This window comes from Lathamus discolor, chromosome 6 (assembly GCF_037157495.1).
Source record: "Lathamus discolor isolate bLatDis1 chromosome 6, bLatDis1.hap1, whole genome shotgun sequence".
Classification (NCBI taxonomy): Eukaryota; Metazoa; Chordata; class Aves; order Psittaciformes; family Psittacidae; genus Lathamus; species Lathamus discolor.
Window position 1 is genome coordinate 60,882,589 of NC_088889.1, and position 18,654 is coordinate 60,901,242.

The 18,654-nt window shown below is 37.6% G+C and overlaps 1 protein-coding gene across 13 annotated transcripts in view; it reads right to left on the reverse strand.

The window, feature by feature from the left end:
- PPFIBP2 (PPFIA binding protein 2) overlaps window positions 1–18,654 on the reverse strand; it is a 106,963-nt gene that overhangs the window by 31,802 nt on the left and 56,507 nt on the right. For 12 of the 13 annotated variants that reach the window (XM_065683113.1, XM_065683115.1, XM_065683105.1 and 9 more), the window contains 3 exons: window positions 15,751–15,840; window positions 11,428–11,541; window positions 1,847–1,978 (listed from right to left, as the gene is read on the reverse strand). In XM_065683113.1, coding sequence (XP_065539185.1) covers window positions 1,847–1,978; window positions 11,428–11,541; window positions 15,751–15,840 — 336 coding nt within the window. Of the gene's footprint in view, window positions 1–1,846; window positions 1,979–5,439; window positions 5,481–11,427; window positions 11,542–15,750; window positions 15,841–18,654 lie in introns of those variants that run through there. The other variant, XM_065683114.1, reaches the window with a different exon arrangement.

Genomic DNA, 18,654 nt, shown 5'->3' on the forward strand with positions numbered 1-18,654 from the left:
TGAAAAACTAGTGAAATTTACAACAAAAGGAGCTGTAACAGGGTTAAAGCATCCAATTTGACCGAAAGCAACCCCTGTTTATCTTTACAAATTAGATTAATGCTTATTCAGGACAATCTGAAGTAATTTTTTAAATGGCTCAACAAGTAAACTAGAAATGATGTTTATTTCCCACAGCTTTACTTACTCATTTTCCCTGCACTGTATACACAGGTTTGCAACTTTCAACAGGCCAGAAATCTAATCACATCTTGGGGTAGTTAATAATTCAGGGCATACTTAACACAATGATTCTCAACTTTTCCATCAGATTAGAAGCCTTTTCCACCTCAGCAGGAACATTTCCTATCACTCAGCAATACAGCAAAGGCTTCCAGGCCCAATAATGCTCAACTTTTCCATCCAAGGGGGTCACACACCTTTTTGCAGTATCAAAAGAATTTCACAGCTCATAGCCTCCTCCTTACCACAGGCCCAGACCTACTTAAAAGTTCTGTTGATGCAAATGCATTCAAAACCTTTGTTGCCTTCCAGAAGTCAGGCTGACTCTTCATGTCCTGCAATAATTTAGGCACCCTCATTCCATTACATGTTGGACACCAGGAAGAGCTGAAGGCCTCTCAGAAAGGTGGCTACTGAGAGTAGGCTGAAGTCTGTAGCAATTACGAGCTGCACAGACCTGTTTAGATTTTCAGGTAGTAAGAGACAATTATGGGTGAAAGAGCATAAGGCAGTCATAGATGGTAAAAACAGCAGCTGGTGCCTCCCTGGCTTGCAGCCTCTGCCAGGGATTGCTCTCTTTAAGCTATCTTTTGATCTCTAAAGAAAACTTCTGAGGATAAATAAGTCAAAAAACAAACACACTCCAAACATATTATGTCACTGCAGGTAAATTACTTATGCATGCATCTCAAATATTCCACTAGCGACATTATGGAAATCAAACAGTTTTCTAACACTGCCTTGATTTCAAATTCTCCTGTGTCAACATGGAAGTTTTTTCAGTCAGCAACGTATGAATCTTGGACCTAGCAATCCTCCCTTGCTAGATAATCCTCTTCTGTTAGTTGGTTCCCTTACAGGACCATTGAGTAGGGCAACACATGGCAATTCATAAGAATTACTTTCTTCATAATTGCTTTCCTTCCCAGCTCCCACCTGCTGCTCACTTCCATGATTCCACATTCATGTTTCTCTGTTTTATATTGTCTTTCTTAATCAATATGGTAAAAAGCAAAGTTTCTTCGATGACCAGAACTCTCCGCATATGAAAGGGAACAAGGATTAGAATTGCCTCCAATGCATGTAACTTTTTCTTTTTTTTTTTTTTTTTTCCATTATTTATTATGTAACCACAAGGGGAAAGGCTCATTTGAGGAATATGCCCTGCCCCTTGTCTTTATCTCCCAAGTCCCACAAATGCATTGAAAACAGCAAGGGTGATCATCTAAGTGCTTGTAGCACCAATACTACCGTCTGACAAGTCTTCTCTGCCACATAAACAAGGAAATAAAAGAGCTCTCATAGGCCTCACATGGCCATGCCAGCCAAGCTTATGTGAAAAGGAAAGGGTTAAGTGAACGGCAACTGTAATGTATGCTTCTGGAAGGGACTTTGTGCCTTGATTAAAGCCAAATGGCAACCTCTGGAAGTATAATGAAAGAGGGGAAAAGAAACCACATCCCAAAAATGCATAATCATATTCTTCACTGAATTCACAGGATCAATGGTAGGGACGGAAAATCCTACTGCATGTCAATTTCAGCTTGAATGCTCAGGTGCATGACAGCATACCAGAGACATGTGACAGAAGGAAAAAGAAAACAATCTAAGGAAAGAAACTCACCTCAGCTTTGTTCTGTTTCTCTTCATATTCACTCTGCTCCTTTTCCATACCAACCAGCTTAATCTTCAGGTCTGAAACTTCAGCCATTAAGTCTAATTTTTGAGTCTCTAGTGATGTTCGACTTAGCAACTCCTGAAATCAAAGCAGAACATTTTCTCTGGTTATTTAATTGAACACTGACAGAATGCGACATGATTTACTGGCAGATCCATACTAAAGCCTCTATCCCATTGTTTAACGCTTTCAATACAAAAACAAAATGATTCTCTTAAAGTCACAATCGCTATTGCTTTACAATGGAAAAAAGCACAGCAAGATAGCTCTGATGTAAGCATCTACTGCTGGCAGAAAAAGTAACTAAAACAAAACAAACAAACAAAAAAGGATTACTGGCAAATTCATATTAAAGCACATTTCCCTTTGAACTGTGTGTTTCTCAGGTTCTGCAGCTGTTTTCACGTAAACATTCTCCCATGTTAATGGCTATGCCACTGTGTCCTCTGCCATACTTCAAGAAAACATGTGGCAGAGTTAATCCCCAGGCAAGCCATGAAATCAGAAAACAATACTAAGGCTAGGCAAACACAAACCTACATAATGCTACATGACACATTACAAAGGAATTGACTACTTCCTAAAATACTCATCAGAAAAAGCTATGCTTTAGTATTACAATTAAACATTTTAGAACTTCTTACAATGTGTTGTTCAATAAAGGATATTACAGAATAAGCACCCTAACCAAAACAGCGTACCAAAGACGAGCAGCAATTCAGCAGTAATACCAGTAGTACTTGGAAGTTTACTTGGTACTTGGTAACTTCTGAAGACTACACACTGTGGAGGTAACAGCAGTAAATAAAAAGTGTATCCCCAAACTGGAATCTAAAAGGCATTATCTAGACTGAGTAACAGTGTAAAGTAGAAATAATTGGCCATGAGTTTTGCTTGTGTACCCTGAGCTTGTTTTTGAGGTTGCAAAGAGATGTGTACTTTGGACCCAGTGATACCACTGTGTTTGGAAAACATTCAGTAATCACCTTCCCTGCATCTTTCAAAACAGCTTCCAAAATATAAGAGAGTTTGGTGTTAATACTTCTGTTGGCCTCCATTTTCAAAGAGTAGGAAAAAAACCCTCCAAACCATTCAGGACTTCAGGCCTTACTGGAAAATCAATAATTACAGTGCCTAAATAATTTTTACAAAAGAACACTGGTTTCTAAATGGTTAAAAAATTTTTGCTAATTCATAACTCACATTAGTGTTTTCATCATGTGAAACACACTGAGGAATCACAGCAGATTCTGCCTTGAATTACATAAAAGTGACTTAACCGAAGCTGCCATAGCTATTCTGGATCTACTCTGATGTTACTGAGTGATCAAAACTGCACTCTCTGTCACCCTTTTCTTATGTCTTCTTCTCCCATAAACTGCACAGTATGTTGCAGACCATGTCCTGGAGCCACAGAACCCACAAAGGTTATTAAAAAAAATTACACAGTTAAAGAATATTTGGAACCTAAATCTACTCTACAAGTAAATTGTTTTAGTCTGGTGGGGAATACTGCCCGAATTAAAAATAGTACTGAACTTGCATCTGCATTGCAACACCAATTATCTCAGCCACCCACTATTCCCAGTGCCATGGCCATTCCTGCTGACATTGACAATGATACTTGTGTATGGGTGGGAAAATAAACAGAAATGCAGTCTCATGATTTGGTTGTGTTTTTTTCCTCTAAATGCAATAAATCAAGCACTGACCAGGAAAAGACAGTGAACTGCCTTTTTTTTACTGAGAAACTCTCAGAGGCAGTTACCTAATGAAATCTATCTAGTGGTTGCTTTCTATAAAGGTGAGTACGAATTACAATTCTAATTACAAGTAACTCCTCTATCTTCCAGAAAGATGCTAATTTGCATAAGAGCCATAGCAGCACATTCCAATCCAGACTGGAACAGGCTCTGTACATCTGTGACTATATCAGACTTCTGAAAATAAAGACATAGCTATAAATGAGAACTTTGATGTGAAACAAGGCCACTGAGCACCAAAAAGGTTGTCAGGGTGAAGTGATCTTGGCCCTGGTCAGTCTCTATTCACTGTTGAACTGAAATATCATTTAGAAGTTGGGTTTTTTTGACACTGTTATGGCATTCCATGATACAACAGGAAGATTTCTGAATAAGGCAAGGAGACATGGCATCCCTCTAGAGATTAACGAAAGATCTACCCTTCGAGCACACCATCTGCCATTACTCCATATTTTTCTATAGACCCCCAACTTGCACTTAGTTATGCAATAGAGAGTAATACCTCACCCCTCTCATGCTGAGTTTAGTAGCTCCATGTGAACACCAGAGCGCTATCTGGTATAAGTGAGCATTAAGGCAGCTGACGTTTGGGTTTTTTTTCAATCAACTCAAACAAAATTTTGCAGTTTGCTCTGAAGATGGAGAACCAAATTCCCAGCCAGTGTGAACTGGCATAAAACTCTTGTCTTAAAATAGACAAAATAGCTAACTATCCCTAGTTTGTTTTCAGTGGAGCTACACTGATTTAAAACAGCTGACAATTTCTCTTGCATCTAGAGAGTCTAACTCCTGCTTTGAAAGAAAGTGCCGCTTAAAGTATATGTCCCCTCTTGAAATGGTAACATCTGGAAGCAATTATTTTCATCTTCAAGCAGATGCTCACAGTGAACAGCTCATTAAGAATGTGACCCATTTTGTTACAGAGAAATTATGGTGTATTTCAGTGGTATGATGCAATTTGAATTCAGCTAGAATAAATATGCAATTGTAAGAAAAGAAAATACAAATTTATGTTATTGGTTTTAAAGCAAAAGCAATACTATAAGACAGGCAAAATGGTAATTTGGGCTGAAGCAGCTTTAGGAGGATCTTAATGAGCTGAAATACAGAACAGAAATAGAGCATATCCTAGGGAACTTTATTTATAAAACAAGATACTTGGTTTTAATTTTAATATGTGCGATAAGTATAATTTCATTACTCAAAATTCTCTTTTCAAAACTCAACTTTTAAAGGGAAAAACCTATTTTCAAGTAGAATAATTACAAAGATGAGTCATGCAGAAGCTACAATATGCATGTGCCAGACAGATCAATCAACAGCAAACTATTTCCAAACACAACTGTATTTTTAAAACCTACACTGTCTACTTTTAAAGTATTTAATCATGTTTTTCAATATTCCAAATGAAACTGAGGCATATGCTGTATATATATAACTCGCACATTGTGTTGTCTTGGAAATACATAATTCTCATAAAAAAGACATGACAGAAAGTAGCTTAGAAAGAGGACACTATGCTTTTCTAGGCTGTCAGCTGCAAGCACAGAAATTCCATGATATTTAGCACTCCACAAAACAGAAGGAACAATCATGCCATACACTGATTGAGAAACCATAAGTAAGATTTTAGTCAAGTGGGAGGAAAAAACCCCCAAAGATTCCATTTTGCACTTGCGCACTGTACAAAATACAATACTCAAAAATTCTGTAATTTTCATCCTTATTAAAATCCAAACAAAAAAAGGAGACAGAAAGACTGACCATGCTACATACCTGGTAAGCAAAATTCACCAAGAACCACTGCTAATGAGGACTGCCCATTTTAAGTGCTGTGTGTCAGCTGTGGTAGAAATAAGATATTTGCTTAACTGAAAACACAGCTGAGAGCAATGTACATGTGTAATCGCCATGAAATGGTGCGAGTTAGTAGCAGAGAGTATATTACAGTCCTCCAATTCATCATTTGTCCATTACATAGTTAAGCAACAAAAAAGGACAGAGCTTCCCACAGCACTGCCGATTTGCACAGCATACACCTGACCAGCAGATTCATGCCTACATTAACTGTAAAATTAACAAAGCAGTGTAATGCTCACCTGTGTAGATATGCTGCAGAACTTGGGAGCACACACTGAAAACCTGATGCCTCACTCCAGAGTAGCAGAGAGCACGCTTCAAAATCTGAAACACTAAGCTAGCTTCTGGCAAGAAGTTACTGCATGCTATAAACAAGTGCTGAAATTCATCTAAGATCAGATAACTCAGGCAACTGAAAGTTGAAGGAATGATCTTTGCCGGCCAGCAAAGTTCCTGAGAAGCAAACAGATACACACTAGATTTATACCCTGCAACCAAGACAGGATTCTGGCTCCCCCAAGTATAAGAAAACTGCAAAACCAGAACAGGTACACAGTAAACTGTGTTGGATTCAAGTTTCTATTCTCAATACAGCTCCTCCCTGCATTCGTTTAATCCACGGGTGTTTTTAAAGATTCTCCATTGTGCCTCACAAGGGGCATTCTCTGGCGCACTTCCCCCTGCTCCATGCACCCAGGCAGAAGCTGGCTGTAAACAGACCTGAGAAACAGAAATTCACTCCTGTTTGCAGTCCAGCATTTCAGTTTCTGTGTGTATTTTTTAAGACAGAAAGAAGTGGCCTAAAGTGGCCTAAAGCCAAACACTTTGTACATTGCAAGAGAATTTACTTGACAGAAGACACAATCATATTTACACAATGCAACTATCTGACAAGAGTCCCCTAGATTGCTTCTTGCACTTCTGTGTCAGAAATAATTTGGAAGGTGGAAATACAGAGTCAGACCACATCTAGGATTTCATACAGGTCAGGTACAGGAAAGACACTGCCACACAGTAGGAAAGCGAACTAAACTGAGTGCTTTTTTACTTCATGCCAGACAACTTCCATGGGAACTATGGTCTGTTAAATAAATCAAATGCAGCACAGGGATAGCAGAAAGGTAACTAATGATATTCTTACAACAATTATCATAAGAAATGCACTTAGAAGTGCATTTGTGAAGGTGAAATCTGTATGTGCAGAAAATTCACTTTTCAAACTGACTTAACACAGTTGTCAAGATTGACAGCATGGATTCCCTACCATGAGAGGTTAGGCACATTTATAGAGCAAAAATGACTCCTGCATCCCAGTTCTATTCTACATTTGTCCACAGTACAGATGAAAGTAAAGTTGATAGGAGGCTCCCCCAAGCTAATGTAGCAGATGTTCAAGACTCAATCTTCTCTTAAAAAACTAAAAAAAATATCTTAAAATTGACTGAAGTACTTGAAATGCCACAAACTATCTTGGAGCAAGACACACACACGCACATCATTGTTCTCTAAAATTGGCTGTAATTGTACATTTTAAAGCAGCTGGTATGCTGGGAATAGACTGCCACAGCACAAATTGCTTTCATAGGATAATTCTAGGAGTTTGGGTTTGTTTTTTTTTTTTATTATTTCAAAGGCATTCATTATTATGTGCTAAGCAGCAAGGCAAGTAACTATTCACTCATGCTGGCATTTCCATGTCCTTTACACATTTGATGGCAAAGACGGAGATACCACTGGGAGGAAATTCAGTGAGACTAAACTGGTGTCTTGCTCTCAGTCATGCCCCAGAAAATTTTCCCTTACCATTTACAATGAAGGATGATTCAGGAACTGTGTTCCTTGGCCCACATCAGAATCATACTTAAGGACAGATTTAAAGTTTTGCCATTGACTTTCATGAGTTTTCAAACACATACTTTGTTTTTAAAGAAAGAGAATGCAAACACCTTCTAGGTAAAAAAAGCTTTATCCTGATCAGTTGTGGAGCAAGCATCCTTACCAAAGCAAAATGTTGAGTTTGACACTAGAAGCATCACATCTCATGAAAGTATTATCTGTAACTGTGCACACTAGGGCATCTCTACATCTGCCACATAGCAGTGTTTGAGAAACAGGAGAATCCTGAGATGGATTTTCTTTGGCTCTTGTTTCATAAACAGCTAGGTCAAATGCACATCTCACCATCATCTATATGCCACACCTTAACCTTTTCAGAGAGATGTTTCAACTCAGTAACCCAGCAGAAAGCATCCCCTTCTTTTTAAACCACAAGCCACTTTTCTTTGACTCATTGAGGAAAAAGTTTGATGAGCATGAAGTCAGTATAAAATAAGTTGCAGAAGCACATGGTAAGGAACAGAGAGAAGAATGAAAGAAGAATGGGGACTTCTCCTTTTCGTGGCAGTAACCTCCAGACTGGCTCAACTAATTTCTTCAAGTTCACATTCTGACTAAGCAAATGACATCGCACCGTTCTCTGAGTGATAGAGTTTTCTGCAAAGAAGCAACAGTATCTCTTGCTACTATTCCACATTCAAGATGTCCACCCTAAATGCTGAACAGCCATTTTATGTAATTGGTATAAAGTTTATTTTAGCTGCTGTTTCAGAAGCATTTCCACAATCACTTTGTAGCAGGGTTCAAAACAACTTTTGCATAAATCATAAGCCAGAAGGATTTGAGCCAGTAACCCCACCCTGAAAAAATGGACAAGTCTCTGCTAGCATAGATTCAGCAAAAACGATTTTGCAGGGTAGCATTACAAACCCTTTTTGTTGCAGAATTATCAGATACCATCATTAAATTATCTTAAAGTGTATGATTTTTTGTTTAATTTTAGTATTTGGGGCACAGAATCAAGACACTCTTCTTACAGTTCCCAAAATTAAAAAGACTTACCCTGGACTCAGGTATATTTTTCCCAGACAAGTAAATAATATGCTTATCCATACTGCATTTAGTTTAGCTCCACTAATATATATTAAAGATTTTTCAAGCTAGGGCAATTATCTTTATCATTCCATCTTCCATTGTGAAAAAGCAGTTGACTTCAGTTCACAAAGGTAAAAATCAGTGGAGTTTAATATACTGTAAATAAGCAAGCAGAACCATGAAATCAAACTGGATTTGCATACACTGCAGGAATATAATGGAAGTCTTTCTGAAAAGCAAGAGTATTTATATAGATACATAGAGCTGATGATTTTTTTCATATTAGAAATAAGTTAGTCTACTGTAAAAAAAATAAATAGTTTTGAAAGCCCACTAAACAGTTTTCTCTGAAAAAATTTGGTGACAACAGTAGCATATTTCATTTCTTTGCTAAGCATCATGAGCACCTGTACAGAACACTGGCAACTGCTGGCTGAGAAGATCTGAAGCTCTATCTAAACCTGGCTGATCCATCAGTCTATTGAAATCCCTGAGGCCAGACACTCACTCCTACTTTTGACAAATTGACTGCAAGAAGGCCTACTGGCCACATGTCTTACAAGAATGTCATAATCTTCACACGATCAGGTCATTCTCTTGTCTCCAAATCTCAACTCATCCCCTGTAGAGGGTAATCTTTTCAACAACGTGAACTGCAAAAAGAACCTTCAAAATTAATTACAAATAGGGCCCTCTTGTGAGCCATAATAAATGTACAATTTCTCTGACTGTTGGGATTTTCAGAGATCTAACTTGGGTTTCCCATATGCTACTGTTTACTGGGGGATATAATCTCTCTGAGAAACACACCACAACTACCATTCCCTAATCACCCTCTAGTATTTAATTAATTTGCTCTTCTTTCTGTTCACAAAACTAAAATGTTAACACAATTTTTTTTTGCATTCCAGTGAGAAAATAAATTTTAAATATCTCAGTTCCACACTGAATTTATTTTTAATTTTGGTTCAGCTATTGAAAGCACATCATTCACTAAAATTAAAATACTAAGCATGTGTTTGTGTATGTTCATCTCTCTATACAAAGTTCAAAGAGACAAACTCATAGGATTAAATGAAACACAAATCCTTACCAAGGTGTGGCCTACATAATTCTTTCTCTTGAAAAAACAAAACAAAACAAAACCAACCCAAACTTGAGCTATCATATATGCTGTAAACATAAGAGATCAGTCACTTAGAAATTTAGTGATCCACAAGCAAGCTTATCAGTATTTCTGTAAATTATGTTCAAATGCAAGATCTTGAAAGTATGACACAAAACAATCAACAAATTTGAGCTTATTGCCAACTATTCAGTTATAAAAAAGAAAAGAAATTTGAAGTTACTGCCATTTGGCAACAGTTACAGCCACTCAAAGTGATCTCAAAATTTGAATTCAAGGGTTATGTTAAATATATTTGGAGTTTCTCTGACTTCTTTAGCTTTAGTACAGACTTTTGCAGCTTATCACTTTAGGATCAGCTTCATAAGCAATTTGTGCACATGCCTAATGCCACATGGGTAGATTAAAATGTTTTCACTGAAGTAGCAATGTACACGGCAGTAATATATTCTACTTTCAGATGCCTCAGTGTTCTGTTAAATCAGGCTTTAAATTCATGGCTTCCCCAGAGTACTATCAGAGCAGAAAATTTTAAGTTACAGAAACAACAACCAGTTTTGGCAGAAGTCACAGAACAACTATCTAGTTGTAGATTAAAACAGTAAACTTCTACGCTATTGTGAATGATTTCCTGAAGTTTGAAAACAGATTTTCATATCTTAAATAGTTACTGTTCTTTGAATTTCACTTCAGATCTCATGGGGAAACTAAATGCACTCACTAGCTGCATATTTAAAAACATTCCCTCATTTATGTATGAGAATATAACTTCTATAATACATAATATTTTGGGCTGCAAAAGTTGTGTGAGTCCATGTTCTTTTTTAGAGAAGCTTTGAGAATTATAACTTTAAAAGGTTTAAGATACAAGTTTATCTTATAGAAACTGCCACTGTTAGCATACATATTATAGGGATCTTTATCATAATTTAAAGCTATGATTAGTTCATGAAGAAACTTGTGTATTTCACATAGATGAAAATAGTAAATTTATAACACAACATTTTGGGTAAGGAGAGGAAGTAAGTTCATAAGGAACAATATCTATCCTTCCAAATTTCTGGCATAGATTTTGAGGGTTATTTACAGTTTCAAATCTATTTTTGATAACCGTGTACTGTATTACCAGTGCATGATCTGCATCCATAAAAACAGAAAATTGCATCAGGAAAGTTCTTTTGCATCAACAGACCTGCCAGCTCTGCAGTTACACATGACATGTAAGGTATTTAACTTAATATTTCTTCTGCCCCCTCAACATATAACGTGAATAAGCAAAAATTAAATCACATATCCTGAAACTGTCAATTCAAATATGCACTAAATTTTAGTGCGCTTTATGCACTAATTTTCTTTCAAAAATAAGTGGAAAGCTCCTAAATTAAGAAAAAATGGTTATAAAGCCAAACTTGATACAGTAACTCATTTCAACTTACTACATGTTCAACTTCAAAGCCATACAAAACCAGACAATATTTAAATAAAACTTAATTGTATAACTCCTACATATATTAGATACATTTAACCTGCCTAACCAGTTACTCAACAGGCATGTCCAAATGTAGTTCGTCAACACAGTACAAATAAGACACAATAGTTTCATTTTACATGCTGCCATGTACAGTATTATGCAACCAGCAGTAAAACATTTCTGCAACAGGAAAACAAAGAAACATTTATTGGGGGGCGGGGGGAAAGGTACAAAGCAGCAAGAGAACAATGAAAGAGGCATTTTTCCCCCATTTTATCTTGTTGCTAAATGCACTCACACACGCAGACAAGCTGACCATGTATGTTCACCCCTCTGCTGGAGGTTATGCAAGAAGCTTCCCAACCCAGACTTTTACCTGTTGAAGCATTTCTTCTGTGGCATTCAGTTTCAACTGATGCCCCTCAAGACAGATTTCTAAGTCCCGGATTTTCTCTCCTTGAGCTTCCACTTGATCTGTAAGAACACTCACCTGTAATTTGAGAAGAGAAGCACAATGCTACTGAACTGACTGTAAATAAGTTTCAATTACCTTATACAATTAACATCCAAACGCACACTTTAACAGCCAGTTCTCTTTTAAAGTCCTCAACAGTTTAATATTCTTGTGCACTGCAGCAACCTGCCCTACCAAGATAGACAATTTTCCAGCCTTACCTATATTTTGCTTTAACCCCGCCCTCTCAGCCCTCCCCTGATTTTTTTTTATTTTAATATAAAAAGAAAGGGTATTTCTAGAAGAGATGGAAGACTACCTACAGGTAGCCAGAGTCAGTTCATGGAAAAGTAAAAGTCTTGAAAAATGAGAAAGTTCCAAACAAGAACATAGCATACTGAAAATATTTTCAAGCATGCATTGCCATTTCAGGTTCCATTGGCATTGGCATTTCATTCCTTAAAACAGACAGATAATAAAAGTGGTCATTCAGAAACCAACCAATTACTTTACTTTTTACAAGAACAGAAAAAGAGCTTACCTATCAATAAAGCCTTCTGCAGCTATAAAGAATGCAATGAGTAAAAGGCATGTTTTAGCAGCAGCAAAGCTCTATTCCAAGAAAAATTCCCAGGCTTTGCAAGCCAAAACATGAAAGCAAAAGACGTGAGATACAGACAATGAATCCCAAGAAAAGCAACAATAAGTAATACTGTTAAAGAACTGTGGGAATGGTAGTAGAGACCAGCGAGTGTGTAACAAGAAAAGCCCAGCAGCCTAACTCAAAGCTCATAAAGCTGAAAAAACTATGCTCAGGATAACATTAGAAAGATGTGTGGGGGGAAAGCAACAGCTGAATTCCTATATTAAGCAGCACATACACTCTGTATATTTATTTTTACGACTTATTAATATGAAAGCCTTGATTATACGAGAAAAATGTTATCTCAACAAAGAAAAAAAAACAAAAAAAACCCAAAAAAACCCCAAATGAACTTATCTATGCTCTCACATCCAACCCTGCAACACCTTTATTAAAAAAATAAGTACAGTCTGTGGAAGTGAACCCTTTGAGATGTGCCCACTACACAGCACTTCTAAATCCCAATGAAACAACAACTGAGTTCACTTCAGGGAAGCTGCAGAGGGAGTGACTGAGTGATCTTTCTTTGTTTTGCCTGCAAACATAATGACAAGCATGCCTGGGAGAAGAACATAGAAAAAGAGAAAAAGAGGACTTTTTTTTTTTTTGCCTTTAAAGTAGTTGGCTGTAGGATAGGGTACAAATGAATGAAGGATGAGAGAAAATAGGAAGGAGTAGGTGGAGGCAAATGGCAGAGGGATACATCCAAACTTGAGCATGGGGAGAACTCCCTGCAAGGAAGTCTGCTGCTTGTCTACTTTTTTGTTTTGCTCTCGTTAAATGAGTGATGGCACACACAGACACACAAAACCCAAACCCCTCTGAGGACAGAAAGCAGAAAGAAAGAAACAATCCTCTCCTTCAGTCTGATGTAGGTTCCAGAGAAAGAAAACCAGTTCTACTTAAATGGTCGGGTTAGGTTCCAACTAGCATTGCAACCTGCAAGGAAAGCTGTCTGCTAAATACGACCTGCAAAGGAATTTAATAGAAACTTAGCAGCTTTAGGAGCATGTGTTGGATGTTCCAGTAGTTAGTCTGAGAAGCACATTAGCCACTTTGAGCTCATATTTTCCCCTCTGTTCAGGATCACATCTGCCAGACTCTTCAGAGAATCAGTAGGCTACATACAGAATGTAACCCCAGCATATGCTATGCTGGCAAGACCATCTTGCCTTAGCAGTGTAACACCTGCAAAATTCAGTCTGTGGATAATGTATTTTCTGTAAATATAATAATAGTGAGGAATATTGAAGAATTAGCTAAAAATCAAGTGGTATAAGGGTTTAAAACATCTTTATGGGAAAAAAGAAACAACAAACCAAGCACCTAAAGAGGTACATTAGCTCCTATACAGTCACTAAGCTATGAGAAGGTATCCCAGATGCTGTAGCATATTCAGTCTCCACTACAGTCTAAACACTGCAAGTGGGTCTCAATGTGCACTGTTTGACTCTGCTTTGGTGGACAGAGACAGTAGGCACTGCCTGCCTTGAGCTGCCTCTTCTGCGGCAAATCAGATGCAAGACTTCAGTGCTACCAGCCTCATATTCCCTACAGATTACAGACACGGATCACAGTTGTTGGCACCATTCAACATGAGCTACAGAAGACGTGCTTTGTTTCCCATCACTTTCTCATCCTTCATGCCAATGGTCACACCCAGGAGGCAGGTTTATACCAGCTGACTTCCTCAGGCCAGTGTAACCTCAGCATGGGGCTCGCCTGCATTCTTCATGTTTGACTGTCTAGATAGAATATAGAGAACTGGTGTAAACCAGGTTTTAACCCCAGCTCTATCCAGGCACCCTTTTTTCTGTTGTTTTTGATGTTCACCTACCAGAGTGAGGTTTTCACCTATCTTATTTGCCTGGGGTTTTAGGAGTTCTACTGCAATACTGCTCAGCGGGATAGGAAAATGCATAAATATTGACTAAGCCTCCCGATTTGATGGGGGTGTGATGGGAGTAAAAGGCAATAGAGTGGCAATTTCTATATCTGACTTTACTACACTCCTTTTGAGAAAAAACTCTAGGCAGGTCTCCAAACCATGTCATAAAACCCTCTTCTTCGTGAGTAAACCATCCACTGAGCAACCAATGGATGGTTGCATTCTATAGGTATCTATTTGTGCGGATGAAGAAATAGTTGCTAAAAATCAGCAGGATGAGAACAGCAAAAGTACATAGTAAGCAGTAGCTTGGAAGAGTCTTCAAGAATTTCCACGCTCTGGAGACCAGCAGCCCTGTTAAATCCACAAAAGCTGATATACTTTGAACATCAAGATTCTGCCAAATCTGTCCAAGCCCACCAGGTCACATGACCATCAACAACTGGCTGCATAGCATGAACCATATCCAAGACAATAGTGGCTCCTATATGCAGACAAAGATTATGGGACTATACACACAGGTGATGAAACAACAGAGCCCTTTGTGGACAAAGCCAGAGGTGCATCAGTACAACCCTCTGTTTCTGAGTAAACAGCTGGGATTGGCCTCCTAATTGTTGCTCCAATTATGATTGCTTATGTGTGAGAGTGAACTGTGTGAGAAGTGAATGTACTGTGTGAAAAGTTGCTGCCTATTATTAATAGAATCAAGATGTTAAAGTTAATAACCACTTGATTAATAAAAAGTGTCCTAATAAACATATGTTGCCTCCCTGGACCTGATTCACAGAAACCTGGTTTTCACTCAGGAAATTAATTTTTTTTTTCCTCTAAATTTGGTAATAGCAATTTTAGTTTAACAGGAACAGAAAAAAAAAATAATTCCAACCAAGCCTAAGCTTATGTCTCGCAAACCATTTACTGTTTATTTAACAACAGCAGTAAATTAACACAAGTGTGAACAGAACATACAGGATAAAACATGCTTACAGAAACTAGTAACTGAAAGTAGGGAGAATACCTACCCAGTGTCGTTTTGTTTGATATAAAGAAAGATATATGCTTATAATATGGTTTTGTGAGCATAAAGAGAACGGATATGCAAAGACCATTTAAAGAATCTCCAGCTTCAGTTTTAAAAAGCATGTAATGTACAGTTTAGTAATAGAGAAAATATCCAGGAAAAAAAAAAGAGTTTAATTTTAAGTTGTATAAGCTGTTTTCCCAGTAGGAAGATTAACATGGGACAGCAGATCTGTTTGAAAAAGGCTTAGTAAACTGAGAAACAGGAAACCTGGAAGAACTTAGGCATCCATTTTACTTCCTAATTTTCATCATCACACCCCCTTATTAAAGACGGTGGCAGAGAGAACCTAAAAAAATCAACTGGTACAACCTTGCAAACCTGGAACGAGAACCACTACCACAGTACTGTCCTGAGACTCCACTGCATTATTTATGTTGGTTCTGTTTTCTTTTCTTTTCCCCTTTTTTATTCATCTCACCTCTTAACTCCTGCTGTTCCCTTCCCCCCTAACCACGCTATCCCACCGTGAAATCAATCAGATGGATTATATAAATTATAAATTAATTCCTGATTAACGAGTAGTTACATTTGGTGACCTGCTAACACTTGTTTAACAGAAAATACTGTCATGTCAGCTTTTATTCACTGAGTATCGACTATGTAGACAATGTTCTCTTTAAGACATACCTGCAGTATGAGTGACTCTTTATCACCTTCTAATCGTGCCAATCTTTCTTGATATGTTTCATTATTAGATGAATGATGATTCACCTGTGACTGGGGGGAAAAAGCTCCTATGAGAATTATTACAGTTAATATTAGAATTTCAAACAATAGTTAATAAAAAGATTTATATTGAGTCATTGTTACAATATGAAAAACATGCAAAATGTATCTATAGACCAAAACTGTTTATTTCATATTCATGAAACCTTTTGAATATATCTTTCTTTAGCTGGATTTTGAATACTTCTCATTTCCAGAAAGCAAGAATGGTATAGGAATAGATTTGGTATTTTCCAGCAAATTATTGTTTCATTGGTAAATACCATCTTATCAAGACAAAACCCCCAAACATTTGATTTGAAATATCTGGTATCAACAGTCTTTTTCCAAAGTCAAAGAACCTTGGTGTTTATTTTTAAATGATAAAAATTGCGGTATGTATTATTCCTAGAAATTACTGAAAGCATACATTTGTTGATAGCAATTAACAAATTACCGAAATTATCAAATTCTTCTCAGCAACTACTATATAGAGATAGATAATCACTTCAAGATTTCTAAATGGCTCTAAGGAGCAAGACCTTCTAAAACACACCTGTTCCTAACCAAAATGTCCCTATGAATTTAAATACTCCAGAGAGAAAAAACACTGTAAAAAAATAATATATATATACAGATAAATTTTAAAGATTTTAGAAGAGTCCCATTGCTTCTAACCTACTAAAACATTGTGCAACTGTGGGAATGGAGCTGTTTGCTTAGAGCTTCAAAAGTTAACATGAACCCTTACTGGTTAATTTCCAAGCTCCATTGAAACAGCTAACAGAAGAACCCAGCTTCACTGAGTGCCCTTCAGCTGCACCAGTCTGCAGGTGACTGCTCACTTGTAGTTACTTGTACAATGGCACCAATATAATTACAATCGTCCTCCCCAACTGTCCTTTCATTTTCAACTGAAGATTTGTCAATAGGATTCTTCTTGATTTACACTGAGGTCTGCAGGCCCAAATGTAAAACAGATGATGAAAATAAACATGGTGCTAATTACTGCAAATCAAGAAATCAAATATTTATCCAATGAAAATTACACTTTCCAAGCCATGAAGTGCTGAACTAGATGTAAGTGTAAGTGTGGTACCTTCATGAGGTAAGAGGAACTGCACACCCTTGTCTCTGATATTTTTTGAAAGAATTGAGAGAATCACAGAAACACCAACAAACAGGACTGAGATGTGACTGAAGAGATCATCTGGTTCATTACTCCATCCCTGGACCAATGATTATTTCCAAAATTCTTATCTTCCAGAAATGTACTGCACAGCCGCCACAGGTAATCTACTTCTTAGAATCATTAAAACAATTTTTTTAGAGTCTAAGCTGAATCATCACCTCTTCAACTTCAACCTACTGGTTATTATCACATCACCATGTAAAAAAAAAAAGAGTCCTCCCTGTCACTTCAGAAAATTTTTACCTATTTGAAGACCATCTGTAGATCTCTAATTAGCAGGTCCCCCTCTTTGGACTAAAAAACCCACAAGTTTTTCTGTCTTTTCCTCACAGGTTAATTTTCCAAGATCTATTTTGTTGCTTTCTTTTGGTTCCTCTTCACCAGCTGTTCCTTGACTTCTTCTGAAATTAAGTGCCTAAGAGGAGAGACAGGACTCCAGCTGAAAATAGCTAGAGTGGAGAAAACCTTTTCACAGACCCCTGGGCCATATTCCTTTTCATATTAGCCATACACTAACACTGATATATTTTCAGCTTAGGACCCATAACTTCCAGATTTTTTTTGATCCTCTTTAATGATATTTAGCTAGCATCTTGCTCTTCATCCTGTGTTTAGTCATTGTTTCTGCTTGAATAACCTTACACTAGTCTATACTGAACTGCATCCTATTATTTATATTGCTTTCCTATGCCTCAAGCTCTTATCTTTAATCATGTCATTTAGCATGGCTGCAAAGTCCCTAACTAGAATCATCCATAAATTCACTAAGCTTGGTCCTTAATCCCTGGTTTAGAGGATCAACAAGAACACTGAAGAACAGAATGTGCAGAATCTCACTTATCAGCATTCACTGTCTGAATAATATTACAGAATAATAGAATGTTTTGGGGTGGAAGAGACCTTAAAGCTCATCCAGTTCCAAACTCCCTGCCATGGGCAGGAACACATTCTACCAGACCAGGTTGCTCCAAGCCCCGTCCAACCTGGCTTGAACGCTTCCAGGGATGGGGCATCCACAACTTCTCTGGGTAACCTGTGCCAATGCCTCACCACCCCCCACAGGGAAGAATTATTTCCTAATATCTTAGCTCAATCTCCCCTCTGTCAGGTTAAAGCCATTCCCTCTTGTCCTGTCACTACAGGACCTTGTAAAAAGCCCCTCTTCAGAGTTCTTGTCGGCCCCTTTAAGCACTGGAAGCTGCTCTAAGGTCTTGCCTTCTCTTCTCCAGGATGAACAACAAAACCCAATTCTCTCTGCCTGTCTCCACAGGAAAAGCACTCCAGCCCATCTCACTTTCCTGCACCTAGACCATACAAGTAGCAAGTACACACTGCTAGGCAGGAAAATATTTTCTTAGTGACAAAACCTCACGATGAACACTGCTTACTGAAGTAGATTTTGTACCCTTTCTCCGGCAATCATTTGCTATTTTTTTAGGCTAGATGTAAGAAATATACCTGTAAACATTTCAGTAACCCCTCCCCCTGGCCTACAGGCACAGGGAGTTAAATTACCGCCAACACATTTTTACATAAACAATGTCATGAATACAAAACAGAATTCAACATTTTTTATAATCAGTAATTAAGAAATAGGTCAACATCAAATCACAAATAAGGTATTTTACTACACT